The sequence below is a fragment of the Podarcis liolepis genome (assembly GCF_965112155.1).
Source record: "Podarcis liolepis genome assembly, chromosome: 1".
In the NCBI taxonomy this organism is placed as follows: Eukaryota; Metazoa; Chordata; class Lepidosauria; order Squamata; family Lacertidae; genus Podarcis; species Podarcis liolepis.
This window is the reverse complement of record NC_139554.1, coordinates 117,772,108-117,798,433: the sequence shown is the minus strand read 5'-3', so window position 1 is coordinate 117,798,433 and position 26,326 is coordinate 117,772,108. Positions and strand designations below refer to the sequence as shown.

Here is a 26,326-nt window from a genome sequence, read left to right as displayed (position 1 = left end):
CTGGAGAACAGCGACCCCTTCCTGTCTCTTTACGCACCAAAAAAACCTAAACTGAACTTGGAGAGACATAAATAATAGGGGGAGACTTAGGTTCAATTTCCCCACTCACGGGGTGATCTTGAGCCTCTCTTTGCCAGGGCTTTATTATTAGTATTAGCATCATTTTATCCTTACTCTGCTTAACTGTCTGGGTTTCCCCAGCCACTTTGTGGGGAGAATTCCTCCCTGACCGCTTTTAGAGCAAGAGGTAGGGGAGCTGTGGCCCCTCCAGAAATTTATGGGACTCCACCTCCCATCGGTTCCAGCCAGCATGCCAAATGGGTCATGGTGGATGGGAGTTGTAGTCCAGAAACATTGGGAGGACCAGTAGCTTCCCGATCGCTGCTAAATACGGCGCATTCGTTCCTCTCTCGCTTTTTGAGCAGAAATCTAAAATTAAGATTGCGGTAGTTTGCCTGTCACAAGCGGGGACCTCTGGTGGATGAGTCAGTGGAGTCACGTTTTGCAGCCTTCCTCGGCTGAAAACTTTATTAAAAAAAAAAGCAAGCTCCCTCCTCTCTTCGGTCCGATGCGCGCGCGATCTAGAGAAGACGCGACACCTCCCAAGTTTATTCTTGGCGCCGTGTGCTTTCGCCTTGAAAGGGAGCCCCCGCCGACACGTGCCTTTCTGTAAACCCCACCCGCCGCCCGCCCCCTCTCCTGCCTCCCACTGAAGTCAGCGGGGCGTTTTGCCTTGGGCTACTCCTTGCAATGGGGGGGAAGGGGGAGGAGGCCTGGCTGTCACCACGAGGAAGGAACCGCGAGGGCGTGAGTGAGCCGGAAGAAAAGGAAGCGCGTCCCAAAATCGTGAGCCTGAGTCAGAGTGACAGGAGAAGACAGAAATAGCGACTGCTTTGGGGGGCTTCCCCTCCCTCCCTCCCGCACCGGCACTTGCACGCACGTCTTCCTCTTCGACTGAAGACGCAGTTCTTCGAAGGAAGCTATGGGATCCGTGCAACGGGCTCCCCACTGAAGGCAACAGCAGAGAAGGCAACCGCTTGGTTCCAATCAGGCCAGATGCTTGCTAGTTATGCTCAGAGTAGACCCTGCAGTCTACTAACCTAACGCCCATTATTTTCAATAGCCCTACCCTTGTTTGGGCAGGAACATACAATGCTAGTGTCTATTGCGTGTTACAGCATCGGTACATCTAACCTCCTCTGTCTTGTCTGCACGAGCTGGCTGAGGCTTTCTGGGACTCCAGGAAAGGTTCTTTCCCACCCCCTTCATGGAGATGCTGCGATTTGAACCCATGACCTTCTGCATGCACAGCAGGGGCTCTGCCGCTGAGCTACAGGCTCAGGGTGACCCATTCTGCACTCACGAGTGGGATTTGCTTCGGATTAAACGTTCCCCAGGAGTGGGGTGTGCTGCTCCTCCACCGGGTTTCTTTGCACCTAAAACGTTTCTGAATAGGAGCTAACTTTCCTTATGGCTTAATTTATAATCTCTGAGGAGCTTTCCCCACCCCCCTTTTGCAGTGCCAGCCTACGCACGTTTACTCAGAAGTAAATCGCACTATTCTGAAAGTGGCTTCATCGTGGGTAGAAGTGTGCATAGATTGGAAACCTTTACGTATTATTATTATTAAGTTTTAAAAAAGGAATAATCACAAATAAATAAGAATTAAAATGTGCACCCCACCCCCGGAGACCATTCCATTGCAACTATCCAACCTCCCAAAATTTCAACACTTCTTGCGATGATTTTGACCCCTTTCCGTTTTAACTACAAATTCTACAAAAACCCTCCATATCTCCTCAAAATCATTTCTCCTGCATATTCCCCGTTTTACTTTAATGGCACATCTTAATTTATCATTAATAGCTAAATCCCCCACCTCTTTATACCATTCTTCTATTCTGGAAGGAAGACTGGAAGCCTTAAACACGAAGTACAGTTATTTTTATGTCTTAATTAAAAAAAAAAAAAGTAACCAAACCGATGAGAGAATCCTGTTCGGAAAGTCTCTTTTTTTAAAAAATGTTATATAAAAACAAGAGTAGAGGTCGTTCTCCTTTTATTTTGAATTCGTTTGCGTTGAAATCTATCGCAGTTATGTGCGTTGTGAGCTTAATACTGACGAACTGATGTGGGGGGGGGGGCATTCATTCACGCCCCCTACCCCCGCCCCTTCCCACGAAGGAAATCATTCTCTTTCGGAGGATGTGGAGCGAGCGCAGCCTTCCAACATATAGATTAGCCTCCGAGGTGGTCCCATTGAAGCCAGGCATAATAGGGCATCTGTTCCCATGGCAACGAAAAGCAAACCCGGAAAGCTGGGGTAGAGTCTGACTGGAGCCGGGAAGCTTTGACCGATTAATCAGCAGCCGCCGGGGACCGACGGACGCGCATTCGCCGTGGACTTCAGAGCGCGAGCTAAAGTCTGGTCCTATGTGCCTGTTAGCTTAGAAATTAGTCCAATCTCAGAGGGACTCGTTCCCTGGCAAAGCGTGCGCAGTACTAAGCGCCGCACTCATTTCAGTTTCAGAGCACATTTGATGCGCATTGAGCTTCACACACACACACTCATTTTCCTCCGCTTTAGGGGGTCACGGACCTTTCCCCTAAATCGATGCCTCCAGCCACAAGGAAGAAGAAATCTCAGTGAGGCTGCTCTCCTTTGTTATGCTAAGGCTGCGATCCTAACCGTGTCTGCCCTGAAGGAAGAAATGCTACAGAATTCAATGGGGCTTTTTGTTGCTGTTTAGTCGTTTAGTCATGTCCGACTCTTCGTGACCCCATGGACCAGAGCACGCCAGGCACTCCTGTCTTCCACTGCCTCCCGTAGTTTGTTCAGAATCATGCTGGTAGCTTCGAGAACACTGTCCAACCATCTCGTCCTCTGTCGTCCCCTTCTCCTTGTGCCCTCCATCTTTCCCAACATCAGGGTCTTTTCCAGGGAGTCTTCTCTTCTCATGAGGTGGCCAAAGTATTGGAGCCTCAGCTTCAGGATCTGTCCTTCCAGTGAGCACTCAGGGCTGATTTCCTTCAGAATGGAGAGGTTTGATCTTCTTGCAGTCCATGGGACTCTCAAGAGTCTCCTCCAGCACCATAATTCAAAAGCACCAATTCTTCGGCGATCAGCCTTCTTTATGGTCCAGCTCTCACTTCCATACATCACTACTGGGGAAACCATGGCTTTAACTATACGGACCTTTGTCGGCAACTCTCAGGTAAATGAGGTTAGGGTGGCAGCTTAACATGGAAGTAAAGCTTTATTCAGAAAAGTGGGTCTTAGAGACACTTAGAGAATGAGGCGGCCCTTTACTGTTAAACCGTCCGATAGACACCTCCGCAATATCTCTCCCGTAGGTTGAATGCTATCGATTTGAACAGCGCTGCTGATCGGCCTTTGACAGCAATGCAACTGGCTTCTAAATAAGGACAACCGTTGCCAGCGGTGTGTCTGAACCTTTCGCAGTTCTGCGTTTTTGGGTTTGGAAAACGAGCACCGCCACACACTCCTCCACCTTCCAGGAGTAGTAGTAGTTGTTGTTATTTATTTAATTTGTATATGCCCTTCATCCCAAGGTCACAGGGCGGTTCACCACATAAAATTAGGAAACCAGAACACAAAATGCATAACAATAAGACCAAACAAAAGCAAACCCTCCCACACACACCCTCCCACAAACGCCTTTAAAAGGCAATAGACTGTTTAATCAGCCAAAGGTTTGGTTAAAGAGGAGCGTTTTCCCCGGGCGCCTAAAGGTGAATAATGAAGGCGCCAGGCGAGCCGCCCTAGGGAGAGCATTCTACAAAAGGGGAGCCACGGCAAAAAAGGCCCTGTTCTCCTGTTGCCACCCTCCCTGCCTCTCGTGGAGGGAGCACACAAAAGCCTCAGATGAGGATCACAGGGTCCAAGGTCGTTCATATGGGGTCGGTTTCACTGGTGGTGGTGTACCCTGGATAACTAAAAGCCAGAATGCAGGCCATACCTTCCAAGGGAGGTCGGGATTCTGCGCTTACTGCGTACAGACCCCTGTATGACTGCAGTGGGAATCATTTCCGAAAACTGTGAAGTTCACGTCCTGCTGTGTGTTCCAGGACTGACTATGAAACCAGAGAGGCTTAAAAGCAGCGGCGAGGGTGTGCGTTTCCCAGATTCTGCTGAGGCTACTTTTTTGGTATTCCAAAAAACAAAGCCCCTCTTAGTTTGCTTGGCTTCGATGGCCGCCCATGGTCCCTATCACAGTCCAGGCAATCGGTAAGCCTGAAGTCCAGAAAACTTCCACCGCTGGGGTGGAATGCCATTGACTCCGTCCTGATCTTTCCCTTCCTGTCTCTCTTTTGGAGGAGTGGCATCTGTCCGATCGATTTAACAAGGATTTGCCATTGCCCTAAATTACGGAAAATTGCGCGCGCGGTCTCTCCCCCACCCCTCGCACCCCGTCCTTTTTTCTTGCCTGACTGGCTTTTTGCAGCTGATGTCCTTTGAGCGCTCCTTCCTCGGGGCGAGTTGTCTCTCCCCATAAATACTCTCCCTCTCCGACCTCGATAGGGGAGATCCTCTAGAACCAGCCCCACTGCGGGAACGGGCGGTGGGGTCTGGCAAAGCAGGAACCAGTTTGGGGGGTGGGGGGAGCAGGTGTGGCTGGGTGCTTTGCTGGGTGGGGTTATCAGCAGCACAGAGGGTCTCCTTCGTTCTCCCCTCGCTGCTAACTCTCCTGAGCGGCTCGGTGGTTCTTTTGCTAAGCCAAGATGTTGGGAAGCGAGATCAAGCCTCCTCTGACCTGTCCGCCTTGTAATAACGACGTAGGGTTCTTGCAAAGGAACAACAGCCTGGAAGACAAGAGCCGGCTGGTGAGCGCGCTCAAGGAAAGGCAATCTTCCAAGAACCTGCTGGCCTGCGAGAACAGCGAGAAGGAAACCCGGTTCCGGAGGACCGAGACGGACTTCTCAAACCTCTACGCCCGGGGTAAGTAAACCCTTCTTCTTCTTCTTCTTCTTCTTCTTCTTCTTCTTCTTCTTCTTCTTCTTCTTCTTCTTCTTCTTCTTCTTCTTCTTGCTGCTGCTAATTCTTCTTCTTTCCCAGGTAGGACACATTCCCACTAACAGGGGTTCCTTTCCCAAAAGGAAAGGCGAAGCGTTGAGTTGTCTGATCTTGAGTCATACTATTGGTCCATCTAGTTCAGTACTACTTGCACTGAACTAGCAGAGGCTCTTCAGAGTTTCAGCCTGAAGATGCTGAGGACTGAACATGAGACTTTCTTAATGGAAAGCAGTTCTCAACCTATAGCCCTTCTCCTAAAGATACAGGCACATTGCTTAAGAGAATCATTGGTCCATTGGTAGCTCAGTGATTGATTGATTGATTGATTGATTGATTGATTGATTGATTGCCCTGGCTGGCCTTGATCTCAGAAAGGGAACATTTCCCACCCTACCTGGAGAATGCTGGGCTGGGTGAATTTGAGACCTTCTGCATACAAAGTAGATGTCCCACCACTGAATTATGGCCCTTCTCTAATATTTTTGGGGGGGGGCAGGTGGGAGGAGAGAGATGGTCCATAGAGGTTTAAAGGCTGCAGTCCTAACTCCACTTTCCGGGGAGTAAACCCCGTTGATTTCAGTAGGACTTGCTTCTGAGTAGACATGGTTGGGATTGCGCTGATGGGGAATTATGCATAAGAAGAAAGAGAAGTGTCCCCTCACCCAACACACACACACACACACACACTTTCTCACACAACTTACAACGGGAGTCGTCCACTGAAGCTGATTGACAGGAGAATCACCAATACAGGCAGAAGGAAGTCTTTATCTATCCCAAGTTTATTAATGTATTGGAGTCACCGACACAAAGATGTGGTGATGGCCACTGGCTTAACCACCACCACTCAAGAAGTGAGTTGCATTGAATTCAAGGGGGCTTACTCCCAGGTAAGTGGGGTTAGCGTAGCATCTTTAGATGGCATTATAATAGTGGGGATTTGGACAAAAATCATGGCTTATCAGCCACCATAGCTATATGAAGCTTCCGTGTGCAGAGACATTAACAGCAGTTGCTGGGGGAGGGTACACAGTGTGTGGGAAGTGTTGCCTTCATGCCTTGCTTATATGGGCTTCCAGGGGCACTTGCCTGGTCAGGCTTCTGCTGGTAACAGCACACTAGGCTAGGAAAGCTTTAATTCTCCCCCCCCATATTTTTTATTAATTTTCCAAAAAAAAAATAAACAAACAAACATAAATCTCAACCGTATTAAAACCAAACTTAGTAACATTGTTAAGTGACTTCCTTGTGTCCCCCTGGTTGAATTTCAATGTATATCATTTTGACGGTTTTCCAAAACCAATATTCTTCTAAAATTAACTTAATCACTTAACATCTTTCTTTCATTCCAATTCAGCATTAAACATATTAATTCAACACATTACCTGTTTAAATCCTAAGCCTATCTATTATTTGCAAGCATCTCCAATTAATTTAACTTAACATATTTAACTAAATAGTCTTTAATTTTTTTCCGTTCTTCCTGGTAATCCTCCCCCTCCTGGTCACGGACTCTTCCAGTCAGGTCGGCTAGCTCTGAAAAATCCATCATCTTCATCTGCCAGTCTAGGAAGGCTTTAATTCTGGTGCAGCAGGGGTCTTAGCTAGCAGCCCCCACTTAAGCTGAGACTTGACAGTAGTACTGTGATGACTCCATAGAAGTGAAAGGAAACACACTTTGTACAAAAGCAGAGGCATTCCTATCTTTTTCAGGCGTTTCAGGCTTTGAGTCATGCATGCAGACTGTGTAGCTCAGGGTTTGTTGAAGCTGAATTCAAATTCAGCACCAAGGAGAGCTCCTACAGAGCAGCATGTAAAATCAAGGGCTGGTGGTGGCCTTTTGAGCCACTCGGTCCCAGTTCCTGCCAACCTAGCAGTTCGAAAGCACATCAAAGTGCAAGTAGATAAATAGGTACCACTCTGGTGGGAAGGTAAACAGCATTTCTGTGCGTTGCTCTGGTTCGTCAGAAACGGCTTAGTCATGCTGGCCACATGACCCAAAAGCTGTACGCTGGCTCCCTCGGCCAATAAAGTCAGTTGAGTGCCACATCCCCAGAGTCATCTGTGACTGGACCTAATGGTCAGGGGTTCTTTTACCTTTATCTTTACCTCCAATCCACTTCTCCTGTACTCCTCTCCCTTTATTGGGGCCCTAGGAACTTATAAAATGGCAAACTCAGCCAGTCATACTGTAGCCTCTGACTGCAGCAGGCAATGTGCTTTCGGTGTCCAAGAAGCTGCTTCCCACAATAACTACCATTTAGGTAGGTCAGACGCTGCTGAAAGACCACAGTCATGATTCTACATGTACACTGAAAAGGTGTAGACATTTAATTATTCAAGACTGTTTCAGATCGCTTGCCATGTGGAGTTAAATTTATGAATTTCAGAAACACACACACACACACACACACACACACACACACACTGCAATCAACAGATCTGAATCCACACAGTAGGAGCCTTCAACTACTATATATAAGCAAAAATGCACTAAAGCTAGTTATATTCATGCTTGTGGATGGTTTCCAAAGATATAAAACATATAGCAAGCTGTTAATGCACCCCAAATGTAAGATAAATGTATTTGAATGATTGTGTTTTTGGGGTGGGGTGGGGAGATTGAGATAGAAAGAGCTCAGTAATTTCTAACATTGAGAGACACAGACCTTCCTGGAAGTAAGCCTTGCCCCCAAACCACCAACCCACCAGGGGATAGTTAATAGTTGCCCAGTGATGCAGGAAAGGCACTCTGTACATGCTCGAAGACACTTGCTCTTCAGAGAGACAATTGTGTTAGTTTGTTGTCGCAAAACAAAAAGGAGGCCTGAAGCACCTTGAGGACTATTAGATTTGTCACAACACAAGGTTTTGTGGGCTTCAATCTCTACCATCAGGCACATGTTACCTTTGTTCTGTTCTTGAGTATGGAAGGAAATATTGAAAACAGTGGGGCCAGAGTTCAACAGGAGCAACAGCCTGTGTAACTATTCTGACCGGGTCCCTGTATTTTTAATAGCTTGCTTAGAAGCAGAAATTCAGCAAGTGGCCTCATCATCCTCCGTCGCCACCTCCCCACCGGATAATATAATATATAATATAATCTGACAGAGTGAGGATAACACTTCATGCCTCTGACCAAGCAGGCTCTGGTTAGTTCATGAAATTTTATGCCATAGTAAATCTGTTAGTTTTTAAGATGCCGCAAAGTGTTGTTTTGCATAGTTCTTCATAGTCCCAGGTCATATAAAGCAGGCAGAGTTGTGTGTGTATTGGTTCACACTACACTTTTTTTTGGCTAAAAACAACAACCATTAAATCAGGGCGCACCAGCCTTTCTGAGAATTGAGATGGAATCCTTTTCTTCCCTACCCTTCTTGCATTTCTCCAGTTAAAGGGCTACCTGCCTGGGGAGGGGGGGGGCTTGAGACAGGTGTGCCAACTGCTTTTCAACTAGGGATCTAGTGCCTTTAACAGTTGTGTGACAGGCAAAAATCCAGCAAGTTAATTTCTCTCGTTCTTTTGCAAAACCGCTGCCAGTCAGTGCCCACAATACTGGTGTTAGTTGGACCAGTGGTCTGACTTAATATAGAGCAGCTTCCTAGAACCCCAGAATTGTTGGAAGGGACCATGAGGGTCACCTAGTCCAATTCTCTGCAATGCAGGAAGATTTCACTCAACGTGGGGGCTTGAACCTACAACCCTGGGATTAAGTGAGCCCTGGCTCTAAATAGGTTAGAGATACCTTACCTAGAGAGGGACGCGGGTGGCGCTGTGGGTTAAACCACAGAGCCTAGGACTTGCTGATCAGAAGGTTGACAGTTTGAATCCCCGCGATGGGGTGAGCTCCCATTGCTCGGTCCCTGCTCCTGCCAACCTAGCAGTTCGAAAGCACGTCAAAGTGCAAGTAGATAAATAGGTACCACTCCGGCGGGAAGGTAAACGGCATTTCCGTGCGCTGCTCTGGTTTGCCAGAAGCGACTTAGTCATGCTGGCCACATGACCCGGAAGCTCTACGCCGGCTCCCTCGGCCAATAAAGCGAGATGAGCGCTGCAACCCCAGAGTCTGTCACGACTGGACCTAATGGTCAGGGGTCCCTTTGCCTTTACCTTACCTTACCTAGATGCAGTGATGAGGAGAGTGAGTATGGAGACAAGGACATTCTTGCTTTCGGGGGGGGGGGGATAATCCAGAGCACCACATCCTGTTTTTATGTATATACTAACACGGATCAGAACATCCACATCTCCCCAAAGCATGCATTGAAAGAACGCAGAAATTCCATCCATTTTCCTGTTTAGCTACCCTGTTCTTGAGCACAGAGAGGGCGAAGGGTTTTAGTGGTCTTAAGTTTGCATATTGATATGCTAGTGGTAGCTATTCTGGATTAACCAGTGTGTAGCAAAAGACAGTCAGTGTGGCATAGCATTCAAGAGGGTTGGTCAGCAACATGTTGCACTGTTTCTTGTTAGTTGTATAGTTTTGCTGATCCAAAAATTAATTTAAAAAACACGATAAAAAGAGTGTTGGCCGCTGGGGAGACCCAGTTTCAAAGTCCCACTTGGTCAAAAAGCTTGAGGTGCAACATGGGTCCACTCATTCCATCTCTCGGTCTAACCTTTCTCACAGGGTTGTTGTGAAGATAGTGCTGGTGACTTGTTAAGAGTTTGTGTGCTTCCTTGAGCTTCTTGAAGGAAAACCAAGGTATAATTGTACTCAGTCAATAAACATGCACTTAGGAGTGGCTTGGCAAAAGAGGATGACATGAGGGGTGGGGAGATATCGCACACCCTCTTGTTGACCTCCCTTAACATGGCTGTTGTTGTTTTATTGGTCCCTTCCTCAGATCTGCTACCAGCTAAGAATGGTGAGGAGCAGACGGTGCAATTCCTCCTGGAGGTGGTGGACATTCTCCTGACATATGTGAGGAAGACCTTCGACAGGTCCACCAAAGTCCTGGACTTCCACCACCCACACCAGCTCCTGGAGGGCATGGAAGGCTTCAACCTTGAGCTGTCTGACAACCCAGAGTCACTCGAGCAGATCCTGGTGGACTGCAGGGACACACTGAAATACGGAGTCAGGACAGGTGAGAGAATGCCCTGGAGCTCTGACCAGAAGTGAAGGGTATGTGGGCAAGGGCTTCTGCCAGGCCAGAGTCTGAAGGCACACAAGTTGTGGCACCCTGGCTGAAACCAAGAGCATCTGGGTCTGGCTAGTGCCCAGATGAGAGACCACCGGGGAGCCAAATACCGTATTTTTCGCTCCATAAGACACGCTTTTTTCCTCCTAAAAAGTAAGGGGAAATGTCTGTGTGTCTTATGGAGTGAATGTGTGGTCCCTGGAGCCAAATTGCCCAGGGGCGAAAAGCAGATCATGCCTTTTTTTATTATTAGAAAAAGGGAAGGGGGTGTTGAAACAAAACCGCTGAGCAGCTGATCGGCAAGCGATCGGGAGGGATAAGGGACTCTAGATATAAAGGAGGCTGCCTGGGAGGGGGGAGGTAAAAGCACATGGATCCTCAGGATTTTTGCACTGGGTCACCCCAAAGGCACCATCAGATCACATAGCATGTCCATGGCTATAGTCTGCATCAAAAAATCATGCATCAACTGTTTCGTGGGGCCGCAGTGGCATGGCTCCACATGGATTCTCAGGATTTTTGCATTGGGCTACCCCAAACTCACCGTCAAATCACATATCATGTCTGTGGCCACAGCATGAACCACAAAAATCATACATCCACTGTTTCGTTTAGAATATTTTTTTTCTTGTTTTCCTCCTCTAAAAACTATGTGCGTCTTATGGTCAGGTGCGTCTTATGGAGCGAAAAATACGGTATATACCACCTTCAGTTCCATCATGGAAGAAATGCCAAATACAAATGTCAAAAAAGAAAAGAAAAAGAAAAACACTTCTCTTATCCCACATACTTCCAAAAAGGAAAGAAAAAGAGTCTTATGCTCTCATACTGAGTGAACTTAATTTTGATGCCTTTCATCCTGGTTTCCATGAGGCCTATTCCCAAGAAAGATGTTAAAGATTGGGGTGCGAGTTAGCTGGAGAGAGGTGGTCTGGACCAAACAGTTGTTTCTGAACACGTGTGGACTTTGATAAACATGCAGTGGCTGTGATCAGGGTCAGCCCAAGACATTTCGGTACCTGGGGTAAACCACAAGGGAGAAATAAAGATCTACATCAGGAACAAGGGTGGGAGGAGACCAGCAATGCCTGGTCTATTCTCCAAAAAGCCACCGTGGAGGTGGTATTGGGCAGGGGGCTGCCAAGGAGGCAGCAGATCCAACTTCCAATGGGTATACTGGGGCAGTGGGCAGTGCATTCCTTGGAGACTGGATCTGCTGCCCCTGTAGATCTTGCCACCCGAGGCGGTCACTTCACCTTGCCTCATAGGTCGGCTGGCCCTGGTTGTGATCCTAGCTGGCACACTTTCCTGAGAGCAATTCCTTCTGAACTCAGAGGGACTGGCTTCTGACAGGAGCACTACAGAGAGAGGAGGAGGGTATAAGGTCGTCCCCCCCCTTATATTTCTGACTACGTTATTTTCCAGGAATGCCTATATATCTGGGCATATTATGAAGCATATCAAAAGCAGCAGTGGCAAATGCTTTAAAAATGCACTGCTTCCCTCCTGCAGCTTAACTTGAATATATGCAAGAAGCAGGCTTTTCAAATTTGTCTGTGAATTTGGCTCCCCACCCCACCGCCCTACCTGTCAGACTAAGGAAACCCGTCCACCGTGGCAATACGGCTTCCCTATAGGATCAGACTGCAAGCCTGTGCTTTCCTGTGCATGGGGCCTGAATATCTCTCTCTCTCTCTCTCTCTCTCTCTCTCACACACACACACACACACACACACACAGCCCTTCCTTTTGAAGTGAATTTTGCCTGTTGGCAGTTCCGTTGGCAGTTCCGTTTGTCACTCAGATGGGCGTTTTTGTAGTGTTGGGTGTAGACAGCGCAGACAAGCACATTTGAAAAGGCGTAATCCCTTTCACTTGATGAAATGCAAGTGGCGTGTATCTCGGGGGAACGATATCATTAGGTAAATGAGGGCATAAATGACACTGAATTTGCAGTTTTTCTTCTTTATGTCCCCAAGACATTTAATGCCAAAAAGCAAATAAAGGAAAGGGGGAGAATTTGGTTTCTTGGGCTCATTAATACCTGGCTGCCCTTCTGATAACTCATCGGGCAAAGGGAGTCTCCGGTTTCCAGGTCTTTTCCGATAAAGGTATCAAATGTAATCTTCCCCTATTCATTTGTGAGTATGAGTTTTTCTCAGGCCAACTTACATGTAATTGTCAAGAAGGGGTGTGAGAGTGTTTTAAATCTCACAGGGGAGCTGTCCAGCAGAGTCAGCAAAGTTTCGCAAGCAAGTTCTGGCGCAGAATAGCAGGTGAACTGTCCAGGAGACCAGTGTGGGGTCATGAAGCAGTTACACCAGCAGCTTCCAGGAAGCAGCTGAGGGTTTCTGTAGTGAGCCAGGCTACCCCATGCTTCTTGGTGAAGCTTTGATCTTAATCATACTTAAGGTGATGCATTCAGAAGAGGGCTGTGCCATTAGATATGAGCTACTTTTTGGACGTGGGTGGCGCTGTGGGTTAAACCACAGAGCCTAGGACTTGCTGATCAGAAGGTCACCAGTTCAAATCCCCATGATGGGGTGAGCTCCCATTGCTTGGTCCTAGCTCCTGCCAACCTAGCAGTTTGAAAGCACATCAAAGTGTGAGTAGATAAATAGGTACCACTCCGGCGGGAAAGTAAACGGCATTTCCGTGTGCTGCTCTGGTTCGCCAGAAGCAGCTTTGTCATGCTGGCCACATGACCCAGAAGCTGTACGCCGGCTCCCTCGGCCAATAAAGCGAGATGAGCGCCGCAACCCCAAAGTTGATCACAACTGGACCTAATGGGCAGGGGTCCCTTTACCTTTACCTTACTGTTTGGACTCGTTTTCATTTTTGTTTCTGATGTCCCAATGATAAGCACAAAGAAGCTAGAGTTGGGAGAATGAGTCCAGTTTGGGTGCATTATGAAAGAACTCTGGCTGTAATCTCAGGGGTTCCCTTGGGGTACCCTGACCCCTTTACAACCTGGCTCAGGTAGAGGCTGGCTTGCAGTTAGTCTGGGCATCAACTTTTAATTTATTTTTAAAAGCCAGTTGTTCAAAGTTCTTCCTTGGGAATCTTGTTCAGGAAAGAATGGGGCAAAATGATGTTTCTATGCCCTGAACCTAGCCTGAGTAGATTGTCCTATACACTTTTACAACTCTTTATAAAGAGCAGTGGAGCAAGGAAACAAAAGTAATTTTTGAGCTGGAAACTACTTTTTATCACAGAGTAGGTGTTGGAAAAGGGGCAACAGCCACCATGCTCTGCTCCAGTATTTATTACTTTTTTAATTTATAACCTGCTTTCTTCCATCATGGAACCCACGGTGGTATATACATGGTTCTCAGGAGGTCTAGTCAAGTAATAAGCAGACCCAGACCTGGTCTGGTGAGATGGCAGTAGTCTCATGTGCCTTGTCCTGGATATTATGGCATATGGGGACACAGTGCAATGACAGCAGAGCATGCCAGAATCCCTAGGCTGAAATCAGCCACTGTCAACACATATGATGCTATTCAGCACTGAAACAGAACATCACATGAGGCAGCTCAGCCACCTGTCATTTTGAAGGATTTACCAGCTCCCATTGGATCAAATAATATTAGATAGTTGGGAGCTAAAATGGGTAGTTAATACATTGCAGCACATCATGGTGGACCTATTCATCACCTTACATTGCTGCTATGGCTAGATGGGCATTGCACACTTTCCATGCTGTTGCTCTTTTAAGACCTGGGTATTCACAGCTGAGCAGTTACCAGATGTAATATAGCTTCATACTGCATTCTGTATGAATACACATAAATCCCAGAAGGATGGTTATCCAAACTTTACTTGACTACCTTCATGAAAGAACATCCCACAGTCTCCCTCCATGGCTTGTCCCCATTGCAGATGGAAAGTATTTCTTAATATTTAGGTTAAAATCAATACTTCCATTTAAAATCATTAGTTATTGTCTTTTCTGTCATGGGAGAGATCAAGGAGAGATCAGGGACCTTTAAAAACAATACTACGTGGTCCACTGCTTTCACCAACACATGTTTACTCAGAATTAAATCACGCTGTATTCAATGGGGCTTAACTCCTAGGGAAGAGTGCGTAAAGTTGCAGCCTTTACAATTATTTAATGCAGGGGTAGATAACTTGTGTGGCCTTTCATATGCTGTTGAGCAACAGGCAGGGATTATGGGAGTTGTAGTCCAAGAACATAGGGAGGGCCACATGTTCAAAGGGAAAAGTTGTTTTGTCTCAGATACTGAAACGAGTTTTCCGTCACACACAACAGTTCTGTAGGGCAAGGTTCCTAGAATACTTTAACTCACAGCAAGCACTTGTACCTGTAGGACAGATTAGTTGTGACTGAGTCCAGTTGGTTGCAGTGGAAGTGATGTGCAGTGCTATTTTTCTGGAAAAAGAGGTGCCAGAACTCACCACGAACACCTCCCTTGTTCTCTTATAATGGCAAAGGCGCACACTTGAGAGGTGCTGGAACTGAGTTCTGGTAAGTTCTGGCTGAAAAATGCCCTGGTTCTGTGTGACTAACTTTAGTTGGATTGGGACCTTGTACTTTGCTTTCATAACAGGTTGTTGAAAAAACAACTGTTGTGTTTCTATAAGTGCCAGTCAGACATGCCTACCATCCTCAGTTCAAAGGTCATATTTAAAGTCAGGTGACCCAGGCGATCAGATTTGTGGGGAGAAGAGTGCTGGGTTCAGGGCATGCCTGACACTAGTTTTCTACTTTCATATTTTCTTTTTTGCCATCATGGTGCAACACCATTTGGATTTTCAACCTTGGGCATCAAATCATCTTGGACTAAGAGCTAGTGTGGTGTAGTGGTTAAGAGCGGTAGACTCGTAATCTGGGGAACCGGGTTCGCATCTCCGCTCCTCCACATGCAGCTGCTGCGTGACCTTGGGCCAGTCACACTTCTCTGAAGTCTCTCAGCCTCACTCACCTCACAGAGTGTTTGTTGTGAGGGAGGAAGGGAAAGGATATTCTTAGCCGCTTTGAGACTCCTTCAGGTAGTGATAAAGCAGGATATCACATCCAAACTCTTCTTCTTCTTCTCTTCTTCTATCTCATGTTGATTTCCTTGGAGTAAACATTATGTCTTGCTAGTTGAATCCAGTTGTTCTTTTTTTGTTTTAATCACAGTATGAAGGATTTAATTTTGCAATACTTACAGAATGAACAGGTTTGGGTTAAGTCTTGCTGGTAGGGAGGGATGATGTGGCCGCTGAATACCTGTTTTCACTGAAGTCATGAAAAAATAGATTTAGATTTTTCTAGGGCCTTTTAAGTGTGTGCATCAAACCTTAATGTGAGTCCTAATATGATCTGACAGTGTTCTTCTCTGCTACTGGGCATCAGGCAGCTTTATGAACTTGTGTCAGAACAAGCCATTAGGTTGTCAGCATGGTTTTGCATGAAATACGTTTTCTGAATTACCTTCTGTCTCTCACTCTCAAAACCGATACTTTTTAAAAGCTAATTTTCTTTCTGAAGGTCACTTGAATAAAGCTCATTGGTTGAAAATAGGAAACAAAAGATACTCCTTAAATTGTGGGTCAGGATCCTCTTTGCTTCCATGATCTGGAAGAAAGGGGTTGGCTGTCTTTTAATCAGCTGCTAAATAAATATGCAATCAGCCATCCTGAATGGAAGGTCTCAAAATTATGTTTTCCTAATAGGATGCTAGAGGGAAGGGATGCTGTGACAGGTGTCTGCTATATTTTTGAATTCATTAGTAATAATAGAAGATATACAATAATTAAAATATTTATAGAATTGCAGTCAAAATATAAAATGAGGCATCCCAGAGCTGCTTCTACCTCTTTGTCATTCATTGCCTGTAGGGCTACAAATGCAACCCTATGCATGTCTACTTGGAAGTAAGTTTCATTGAATATAATGGTGCTTATTCCAAGATTAGTGGGTATGGGATTTAAAGAAGAGCAAAGGTAAAGAAATAATTACTATACAATAAGCAACCTGATCCACAGATCCATCCCTATTTATTGAGACTTAACTTTAATGCATATAAATCAAATGCTGATGCATTCTAGATTAATACACTTCTCTGAAAAGGAGTAGATGAATGCATGGAGTTAACTATTGCATTTCCCATTTCCCACCTACCTAAATTATAAACATGTTTCCTTCTTGTAAATAGTAATAACAAACAGTAGCATTTCTAGTTTGAAGGCATAACTTTATGCAACACATTTTGCAAAATCATTTTTGGGGGGGCTACTGATAAAAGAATGTGAAACCTCAGGGAACCAGAAGCAATGCAGATGCATAGATAATATGCATGTTTCCTTTAGATGGTGTCATTTGTTTTTCTAGGTCACCCTCGCTTTTTCAACCAGCTTTCTACAGGGCTTGATATCATTGGCTTGGCTGGAGAATGGCTGACGTCTACTGCTAATACAAACATGTAAGTACCTTAGGACTTTTCTCTCTGCTGTATGGTGAGAAGGCAAAGTCCTGTAGATGTTGGACTACAGTTCCCATCATCCCTGACCATGTTCTGTGGGCTGGGGCCGATGGGAATTGAAGTCCAGCAAATGTAGAGGGCACAGCACTTAGTTATCCTTGGGATAGAGCAGGGGTAGGCAACCTAAGGCCCGGGGGCCTTCTCAATCCAGCCCACGGACGGTCCAGAAATCAGTGTGTTTTTACATGAGTAGAATGTGTCCTTTTATTTAAAATGCATCTCTGGGTTATTTGTGGGGCATAGGAATTCGTTTATTTCCCCCCGCCCTCCAAATATAGTGCAGCCCACCACATGGTCTGAGGGACGCTGGACCTGCCCATGGCTGAAAAAGGTTGCTGACTTCTGGGATAGAGCATTACTTCAGTGTGCTAAAAACAAAGACAGATGAATTGGTTAGACTGTCTCTGTTTATTTTTTTCTCCTCTTGGGTTTGGACTCTGTTCTAAGTAGACAAGGATATTTAAGGGTGTGTGTATGGGTATGTAGATAGAGAGCCAGTGTGCTGTAGTGGTTAATAGCGATAGACTCCGTAATCTGGTGAACGGGGTTCGCGTCTCCGCTCCTCCACATGCAGCTGTTGGGTGACCTTGGGCCAGTCACACTTCTTTGAAGTCTCTCAGCCCCACTCACCTCACAGAGTGTTTGTTGTGGGGGAGGAAGGGAAAGGAGAATGTTAGCCGCTTTGAGACTCCTTCGGGTAGTGATAAAGCGGGATATCAAATCCAAACTCTTCTTCTTAATTAGGGGTTTAACTTCTGTGATACTGTGGCAACTAGACCATATCAAGAAAATTAAGGGACTTGTGGGGTCATGCTTTTCTATGACATGGGAGTAGCTAGGATTTTTGTTAGGGGAGCAGGACTTGGGGGGGGCAGAACCAACGTGACTGGTCAGTTATTTAAGTATTTCTATTGTTTTACTTGATGTAGGGGAGGCATCTGCCCCACCCCCACCCAGCTACACCCATGTTCTATGGTGTGGATAAATCTATGGGAGGTTGGCAGGTGGAGGGATGGAAACAGGCAGCAGAGTTAAATATCCACAATAAATAGTTCTAGAAATTCATTGGGTGCATCATCTATTTATCTTCACAACAAATGGATAGGAGGTTGAAACTGCTTGCTGTGCACACATTAGGAAAAGTAGCGTAAGCACTCCAGCTGCTGCTGCTGCTGCTGCTAACCCCCATCTTGGGAGATAATCAGGGAAAAGCTGATCCATCTTCTCCACTTTTAGAAATTTCTCCTGGTTCCTTTGATAGGTTCATTTCACATATTCCGAATGAGAAATTAAACTAATACAAAACCCAGGCATATTAACATTTATCTGAACCTGGCTCAAGGTTTACCTCTGTCTGTCTTTGAAGTTGTCCTGAGTATATTCAATGTTGTTGCGGGGTGGTTAAGATTTCTTTTTGGAATTCCCCTGTTCGAAGTCTTGGAATTAGAAGGCGTGCTGGCTACAAACCTGAAACTAGTTGTTTATTTGTTTGTTTTAAAGATAACCAGTATATCTGAAGGAGTCATATTTTCATATTTTCTGTATTAAAAGGAGGGCTAAAGTTGAGTTACAATCAAAACCTTCCACTGGAATTGATGTAAAAAAAAAAAAAAAATTGTGCTCAGAAAGTGAGGAGAGACCAGAACTAGATTTTAAGGTTATTTTTTAATCACCCATAGAAGCAGTTGGTAAGATGCTCTTCATTGATGCAGAATGGATTAAGAACCAGAAAGTGGAGTGATAACATACTCAGCTGAATTATTAGTCTTCGTGTTATGCTTTAACATAGTGCAAAGAAGGACTTTCAGTAGCAGAGGAGGAAATTGCAAGTGAGTTAGCCTTAGATTCCATCATTTTATGAAATGCAATTATCTTTACTGATACGGAGGTTGCAGGGGAAAAAGTTAAAGTGAAGTTCAAGGTGATTGTTGGTATCAGTCCCCAGACCTACTGAAAGGGATGGAAAGCGGGTGTGAGACACGCCTGGAGGCAGTTTGAAATTGTGTATTGATTTGCATGGGCTTTAGAAAGTGTGACATGAGAGGACTCCAAATACTCATCAGCGATCAAAAGGCAGGTTTCTATTTCAGACTGCTGTTAGATGTGTGCAGTGATGACTACATTCATAAGCAGCTGAAAAATCTCACCAGATGGAAAAGCAAGTTCATTGTGGGCAAAATGACAATGCATTAAGGAGCTTTTCCTGCAAATGGAAAAGCGAACTTTCTGCCATTTGCACCATCCACTGATAATGCTCTGTTGGTTTCAATGGGAGAGTTAAACATCTGTCACTCCTTGCTTGTTTGTTATACACTGCCCAATAACAAATAACCTCTCAGCAATTTACAAGTAAAAAAAAATCAACATGCATAATAAACACAAACTCCAACAACAAAACTAAACCAGCCACAAAATAAAACCAGGGTAAAATCAGCAGCAGAACATGGCATCTATTCAATGGCTCTACAAAGCTCTGGAATGTTTTCAAATGGAAATACCTAGTGCAAAAAAGACCATAAAGACATTTCCAGGCAAACCTCTCCAAGGAAGGGCTTTCCACAACCAGAGAGCCACCACAGAGAAGGTCCTCTCTCTCATAGCCACCTGCCACCCCTCATTTGGTAGAAGCACCCAGAGAACAGCCACAGAAGACAATATTGAGGTCCAGAGAGGTGTACTGTATCTCCTTCAAGCAATCTTGCCCCAGGCCAGTTTTGGCCATGCAAGCTCTTTGAAGTAGGCCTGGAAATGGACTGGAAGCCACTGCGGACATCAAAATACTGGTCTAATACTTTGGTGTAGTCTCACATGCAATGCGTTGCAATGATCCAAACTAGAGAATGCCAGAACATGGATAACGGTAGCAAGGCTATTTTTCTCCAGCGTGGGTCCCTACTAATTTATCTGCCTAACCTGATGAGAAATGCTCCAAGCCACAGAGGCTACCTATACCTCTAGGAAGAGCTGGATCAAATATAGGGCTGCCATACGTCCAGATTTTCCCGGACATTACCAGGATTTCAAAGACAGAATTGACACCCGGGGAAATTTCCGAAAGGCGGCCCTTTTCCTGGATCTTAGGAAAGTCAGTTGAAAAATCATGTGTTGTTGTTGTTTTGGTGTTTTTTGTAAAAAGAAGCTCAACAACTTTGGGAGTGTCCTGGTTTTTACTTTTAGAAATACGGCAACCGTAAAAGGAGTCCGTACCCTATATGAACCTGGAAGTGCAACACCTACAAAACAGATTGAACACTACTCAGTTGTGCAATGGAACTCACTCTCCCTCGCCTGGGTTGAATCTCAGCTTACTGGTACTGATTCATAATACCCATTGTCTCACCTACATTTGTTCAGAAGGAGTGAAAGAACTGGGTGTCATCCACATATTGGTGACAACCCAGATCACTTGACTTATAAAGGTAGAAGGTAAATGACCCCCTGGATGGTTAAGTCCAGTCAAAGGTGGCTATGGGGTGTGGCGCTCATCTCACTTCAGGCTAAGGAAGCCAACATTTGTCCACAGACAGCTTTCTGGGTCATGTGGCCAGCATGACTAATCTGCTACTGGTGCATGGAGGACCGTGACGGAAATGCTGTTTACCTTCCCGCCGCAGTGGTACCTGTTTATCTACTTGCACTGGCGTGCTTTCGAATGGCTAGGTTGGCAGGAACGGGGACAGAGCAATGGGAGCTCACCCTGTCACGTGGATTCAAACCACTGGCTTTCCTATCAGCAAGCCCAAGAGGCTCAGTTGTTTAGACCACAGCACCACCCGCGTCTCTTGTTAGCTATATGCGGTACAATATAGCTTTCAGCTGGAAGCTGCTGGAACTCAGTTCTGGCACCTCTCAGGTGGGTGCCATTGCCATTTTAAGAGAATAAGGGAGGGATTCATGGTGAGTTCTGGCACCTCTTTTTCTAGAAAAAATATGCTGTTTATAGTGACAGTGTAAGTTGTTTGTGACTGCCCTGGTGTGTAGTGTTCAGGGGGTATGGAAACTTCCGTGATTTTTGGTTCAAAGAACCAACTCAAGGTGCCCCATATACAAACACTCACCAACAGAAATTGCTTGAATCTGAAGTTTTATAGCAGCTGGCATAAGCTGAAAAATTTTACTAGCACAGTTTAAAAAAACCAACCATGGATAGCTTTATATTTTCCTAATAAAAAAATTCCTTCCAGTAGCACCTTAAAGACCAACTAAGTTAGTTCTTGGTATGAGCTTTCGTGTGCATGCACACTTCTTCAGATACACTGAAACAGAAGTTGCCAGATCCTTCTATATAGTGAGAAGGTGGGGAGGGGTATTACTCAGAAGGGTGGTGGGAATGGGAGATTGGCAGATAGCTGAGATGAGCCTGTTGACGACTCTTAACGACTGCAATAGGTCTTACAGGAAAAGGCAAGGGGTGAGAAGGTGAGAAATGGCTTAGTCATGTATAATGAGATAAGAATCCAATGTCTTTGTTCAGACCAGGTCTCTCCATGGTTTTATATTCTCCATGGTTTTATATTTTCCTGATTTTATTAAATCAAAGCAAGTGTTGAAATGGGGATCTGAATGGATCATTTTATTTTATTTTTGCACCTGTTGATCATTGCCGTCATCATCATAACTGTCAGAGAACTGCCATCGGCTCAGAGGCGAGAAATAGAAGGGAGCCTCTGAAAATCTTGTGAAGCAGTTCCTCCTCCGGGGAGGAGGAAAGACCCATCTCCAGGGGGAAGAGGTGCAAGGACCAGAGGATGCTGGTGGGAGCCTTAACACCACTCCTGGGCAAGCCGGACAGGAGGGAAACACGCCCTTGCCATCGCCCATCCTGCGCAGTAGTCTGAGGCGCAGAGAGGGGCAGAGACAGTTGGGGGTAACGAAACTCTTATGTTGGGGTAGGTCCAAAAGAAGACCATTCCTGGATTCTGCTAGCGATTGAGCCAGACATGAGCTTTGGGGCTCTTCACTGTAAATAGTTTGCACCAAAATAAAGCCTGTAAAACACAGGTTGGAGTCCTGCCTGGTTACTCTCGAGCAACCGCAACAGCCACCTGACAATAACAGAGGCTTTTTGGGAAGTCACTGTAGTGTGTAGTTTGAAGATCAGGAGATACTCAAATATTCATTACAGATACTCAAGCTCTAATCCAAAATGCACTGAAGCCAATGGAAGAACTCCCACTGCCTTCAGCAGACCTTGGTATAGACTCCCAAATTAATGAGTCGAGCTGTGTAGCTGTCTTTTTCCGGGCCCCAGCTGCTTGATGAATGCACATGCAGCCTATAAATGTACCATCCCTGGAAAATTTCGCATCTTGGATGTTGTACAGGTGAAGATTGCTTGACTTATTTTGATCAGAACCCACAAACTATGTAGGATAGCATACCTCGCACATCAGCTACCTAAGGTACAGTGGTGCCTCGCAAGACGAAATTAATCCGTTCCGCGAGTCTCTTCGTCTTGCGGTTTTTTCATCTTGCGAAGCACGGCTATTAGCGGCTTAGCGGCTATTAGCGGCTTAGCGGCTTAGTGGCTATTAACGGCTTAGCGGCTTTAAGAAAAAGGAAACAAACTCGCAAGAACTCGCAAGACGTTTCATCTTGCGAAGCAAGCCCATACGGAAATTCGTCTTGCGGAACGACTCAAAAAACAGAAAACTCTTTCGTCTTGCGAGGCATTCATCTTGCGAGGTACCACTGTAGTTTATGGATTGCCATCTTCTCATCAATTTATTATATACAAATTCCAAACTTTTTGTGTCTCACGCTGATGGTACTTAAAGTCTATGCGATGTACAGAACACAAAATACCTGAAGGGAAGAAGAAAATGCATCTAATAGTAACCTAAGTTTAGTAAGGCTTTGTACAAGGAATTCCCTGATGAAAGGAAGTTGGATCCTCAGCACCAGACCTTTGGCTCGTGTTTCCTTGGAATACGTTTGGACAATCTCAGCCAAAAAAAAATCCATTTAAAAGTCTTTCAGTGCATTAGTTAAACAAATTATTGCTTTTAGAATGCAACTGTTCACAAGACCCCAGAAAGATTTTCGACTCATTATGAAGACCGTGGGTATTCCAGAGACAGGGTCACATCCAAGCCGAACAGAAACAACACACTCTGTGAAGGATACCATACTTTTGAAAAGTGTTGAAATATTTTAGCTGGTACAGAATGCTGCAGTTGACCAGAACCTATGTTTGGAATCACTTGTCCTTGTTGGCCAGTGGTCTCATGAAATAGGGTCTTCTTGGTGGTAGCACCTTGTCAGCAGAGCTCACTAGCCCAGGCAGATCACTTAGTTCCCTCCCTGCTGATTTTCAGATGCTAAAACAAAGCTATGCTCTTATTTCTCTCTCTCCCCTGTTTGTTTCATGTTACCCACGGCTTCTGTGCTCTTTTATCTGCTGTCATTTTACTTTGCTCTTTATTTATATGCTGTTTTTTATTGTTTCATTGTATCAGTTATAATTGTGGTCTGTGCTGGAGGTCCTATGTGTACAGGGGGAAAGGCAGGGTATAAATATTTTGATTAATTGTTTAAGGGTAAGATATTAAAACAGGTGCACCATGGGAATTACTCTGTATTTGCGCAGCATTTTCCGAAACATGGAAAAGTGCTAATTATTTATCTCTCTTTCCCCTTTGCTTCCCTTATGAGTGCATAAAATTGGTCAGGGGTCCCTGTTGCCTGCACATATATGCGAAACAACATATACTAATAGGTACATGTAATATACAGACACTCTTTATTGATTGATAGATTGATTGATTGATCGATCGATCGATCAATTGCCAACTTGCTTGCTTGCTTGTATCTATATCTCACCTTTGTTCCAAGGAGCTGTCTCCATATTATCCTCACAACAACCCTGTGGTGTAGGATAGGCCAATTGTTGGTGGCTGACCCAAGGGATCTACTCAGCTTCATGACTGAGTGAAGATTTGAACCCTGGTCTCCCAGTCTGATACCTGAACCACTATGCCACCTTGGCACTACATTCATTTTGAAACGTATGAAGCCAGCCTCAGTGTAGCGGGAGAAGGGGTTTGGGATTTTTTGACAGGGGAACAAGCCAGGCAAAGCTACACATGTCCTACATGTACGCTTGTGAAACGTGGTCCACTTATAAATGCCATCTCCAACTCCTTGAAAGATTCCATCTCTGAAAAAATGTAAACATCGCTTGGGAAGACAGGCGAACTAGTTCCAGTGTACTGAAAGAAGCAAAGATCACCAGCGTCAAAGCAATGATTTTTCAACATCAATTTCTTTGGACTGGTCATGTTGTTTGGATGCCTGATTATCGTCTGCCAAAGCAACTACGCACAGTCATACCTCAGGATAAATACGCTTCAGGTTGAGTGCTTTCGGGTTGTGCTCTGCGGCGACCCGGAAGTAACGAAGTGTGTTACTTCCGGGTTTCGCTGCTCGCACATGCGCAGACAGTCAAAATGATGTCACACGCATGTGTGGAAGCGGCGAAACGGGACCCACACACGCGCAGACAAGCTGTCGCGTCTTACATTCTGTTCGGGATGTGAACGGGGCTCTGGAACTGATCTCGTTCGCATCCCAAGTTATCACTGTACTCTATTTCAAACTTTAAAATGGAAAGCGTAATGTTGGTGGTCAACAAAAGAGGTTTAAAGACTCTCTCAAGGCAAATCTAAAAGACTGTAGGATAAACACCAACAACTGGGAACCACTGGCTTGTGAGCACTCCAACTGGAGAACAGCCTTTACCAAAGGTGTCATGGACTTTGAAGACACTCGAACTCAGGACAAAAGGGAGAAACAAGCTAAGAAGAAGGCATGTTTGGCAAACCCTCAACTTGATCAACTCCTGCCCGGAAACCTCCCCACTGTGGAAGGATGTGTGGATCCAGAATTGACCTCCACAGTCACTTATGAACTCGCTGTTAAGACTGTGTTCATGGAAGACAATCTTACTTGGCTATGAGTGGTCGCCAAAGAAGGAGGAGGAAACATTGGATGCCATGTTAGTTAGCTGTTGGGCACAAATCGCTGCAGCTTGTGCTATTGCAACTGATGCGATTGGGCTACAAGAAAATTTGCAGTTATCTATCTGGTCTTAACCACTGCAGTAGAAGAATTTTATTGTGGCAGTTAGCTATAATTCTCTTTGGGTTTATTTCCTTTATTGTGGAGGAGTGAAGAGTTTTGCCTGGAACTTTAATGAAGGAACAACTTCCTGTTTGGTGCGAATAGTAATTTTGTTTTAGACTTTTCTTTGTCCTGAAATAGAAGAATAGAACATGCTTTGAAATTTTAGTACACGGGGGCAGAAATACATTAATTGGAACATGCAGTGATTCTTGCTTCCCATTAAATGGATGAAGCCATGGACTGCTCTCTTGTTATCTGTAATTGGTAATTAGAAAATCATCCTTTTTAATTACTCTTGACAGGTATTGATTGTGTGGTATGGTATAATTAGTTGTCCTTGGGGAGTATATGCAGAATAAATCCACACAAATAATTGGTTTTGGTGTTTCTTAAAGCTCAAGTTCAATATTTCTAATTATCTTTGTGAGAAGCCTTCTGATGTTTACTGTTTCCACAGCCTCTCTCTGCATTCTGGCTACATGTTTTCCAAATAAGAATAAGACACTCTTTGAACTAAAACACTTTGCAGCCTCACCAGCAATATAGTTATAATCGCTAAGGCTAAGTGGTATAATCACAAAATGCTATGGCCACTGTAATTGTTAAAAGTTTGGAAAACAAATTAAAGGATATTTGGGGGTGTTCAAGGTACTTTATCTAATTTATTAAATTGACTTTTATAAATTATTTATATATAGAAGTCATAGAATCATAGAGTAGTATATATAAAAAAATTGCTAAACAGAGAAGTCCATAATGCCCTGTGCTGGACAGAGGTTGGATGGGGTGCAGGTAATCCACTGTCAATCCCTTCCTGGACCCACCAGCTTCTGTCAGTGAGGGACCTCTGCCCCATTGCACCCTCTGAAATGGCTGGTGGGCAGAAACTTCTGCCTGCAGCATCCTTGGTAGTGATAGCCAGCACAAATCCCCCAAAATAGGGTTCAGAGCTGAGTTGGCAGAGGATCCACTGAATTTCTTTCTTTCTTTTTTTTAAACATTTATTAATTTTCCAATAAGAACATCCAATTAACATATCAGATCAAAACCAATAAAAATAAAAAACTAAAATAAAAAAGTCCAATTGTCTTCCAAATTGCAATCTTAATTTTTTTGACTTCCCACGGTCTGAATTCCAATGCATTTTCCACACCATCATAGTCCTGCCTCTTATAATCAGTGTTTTCATAATTCCATATCACGATTTTAGGATCAACTGAATTTCTGAGTGTCATGTGACGGCAAATTTTAAGGTTCTTTGCTATGCTAGCATAGGGTGTGGTGTATTGAAGAGGCTCCCCCCCCCACTTCCCTCAAGGCCCTTGTGAGCAGCAGGGATGATATGGGTGCGTTGTTCTTTTAAGCCCCAGGGATTTGAATTGCCCCTTAAGTTTTATTTTTATTTTTCTCATTATGTTTATATTGCACCTTTCCTTAAAGGAGCTCAAGTTGGCAAACATGCAGTCTCACCCCCACCCCACCTCTTTTTATCTTCACAACAATCCTTATACACCCAAAACCATGTCAGA

General features: G+C 44.9%; 1 protein-coding gene across 2 annotated transcripts in view; it reads left to right on the top strand.

Annotated features, from left to right (window-relative positions):
* GAD1 (glutamate decarboxylase 1) overlaps positions 1-26,326 on the top strand; it is a 60,861-nt gene that overhangs the window by 14,001 nt on the left and 20,534 nt on the right. For both annotated transcript variants that reach the window (XM_083468671.1, XM_083468672.1), the window contains exons 4-6: positions 4,802-4,960; positions 9,883-10,125; positions 16,523-16,613. In XM_083468671.1, coding sequence (XP_083324797.1) covers positions 4,802-4,960; positions 9,883-10,125; positions 16,523-16,613 — 493 coding nt within the window. The remainder of the gene's footprint in view (positions 1-4,801; positions 4,961-9,882; positions 10,126-16,522; positions 16,614-26,326) is intronic.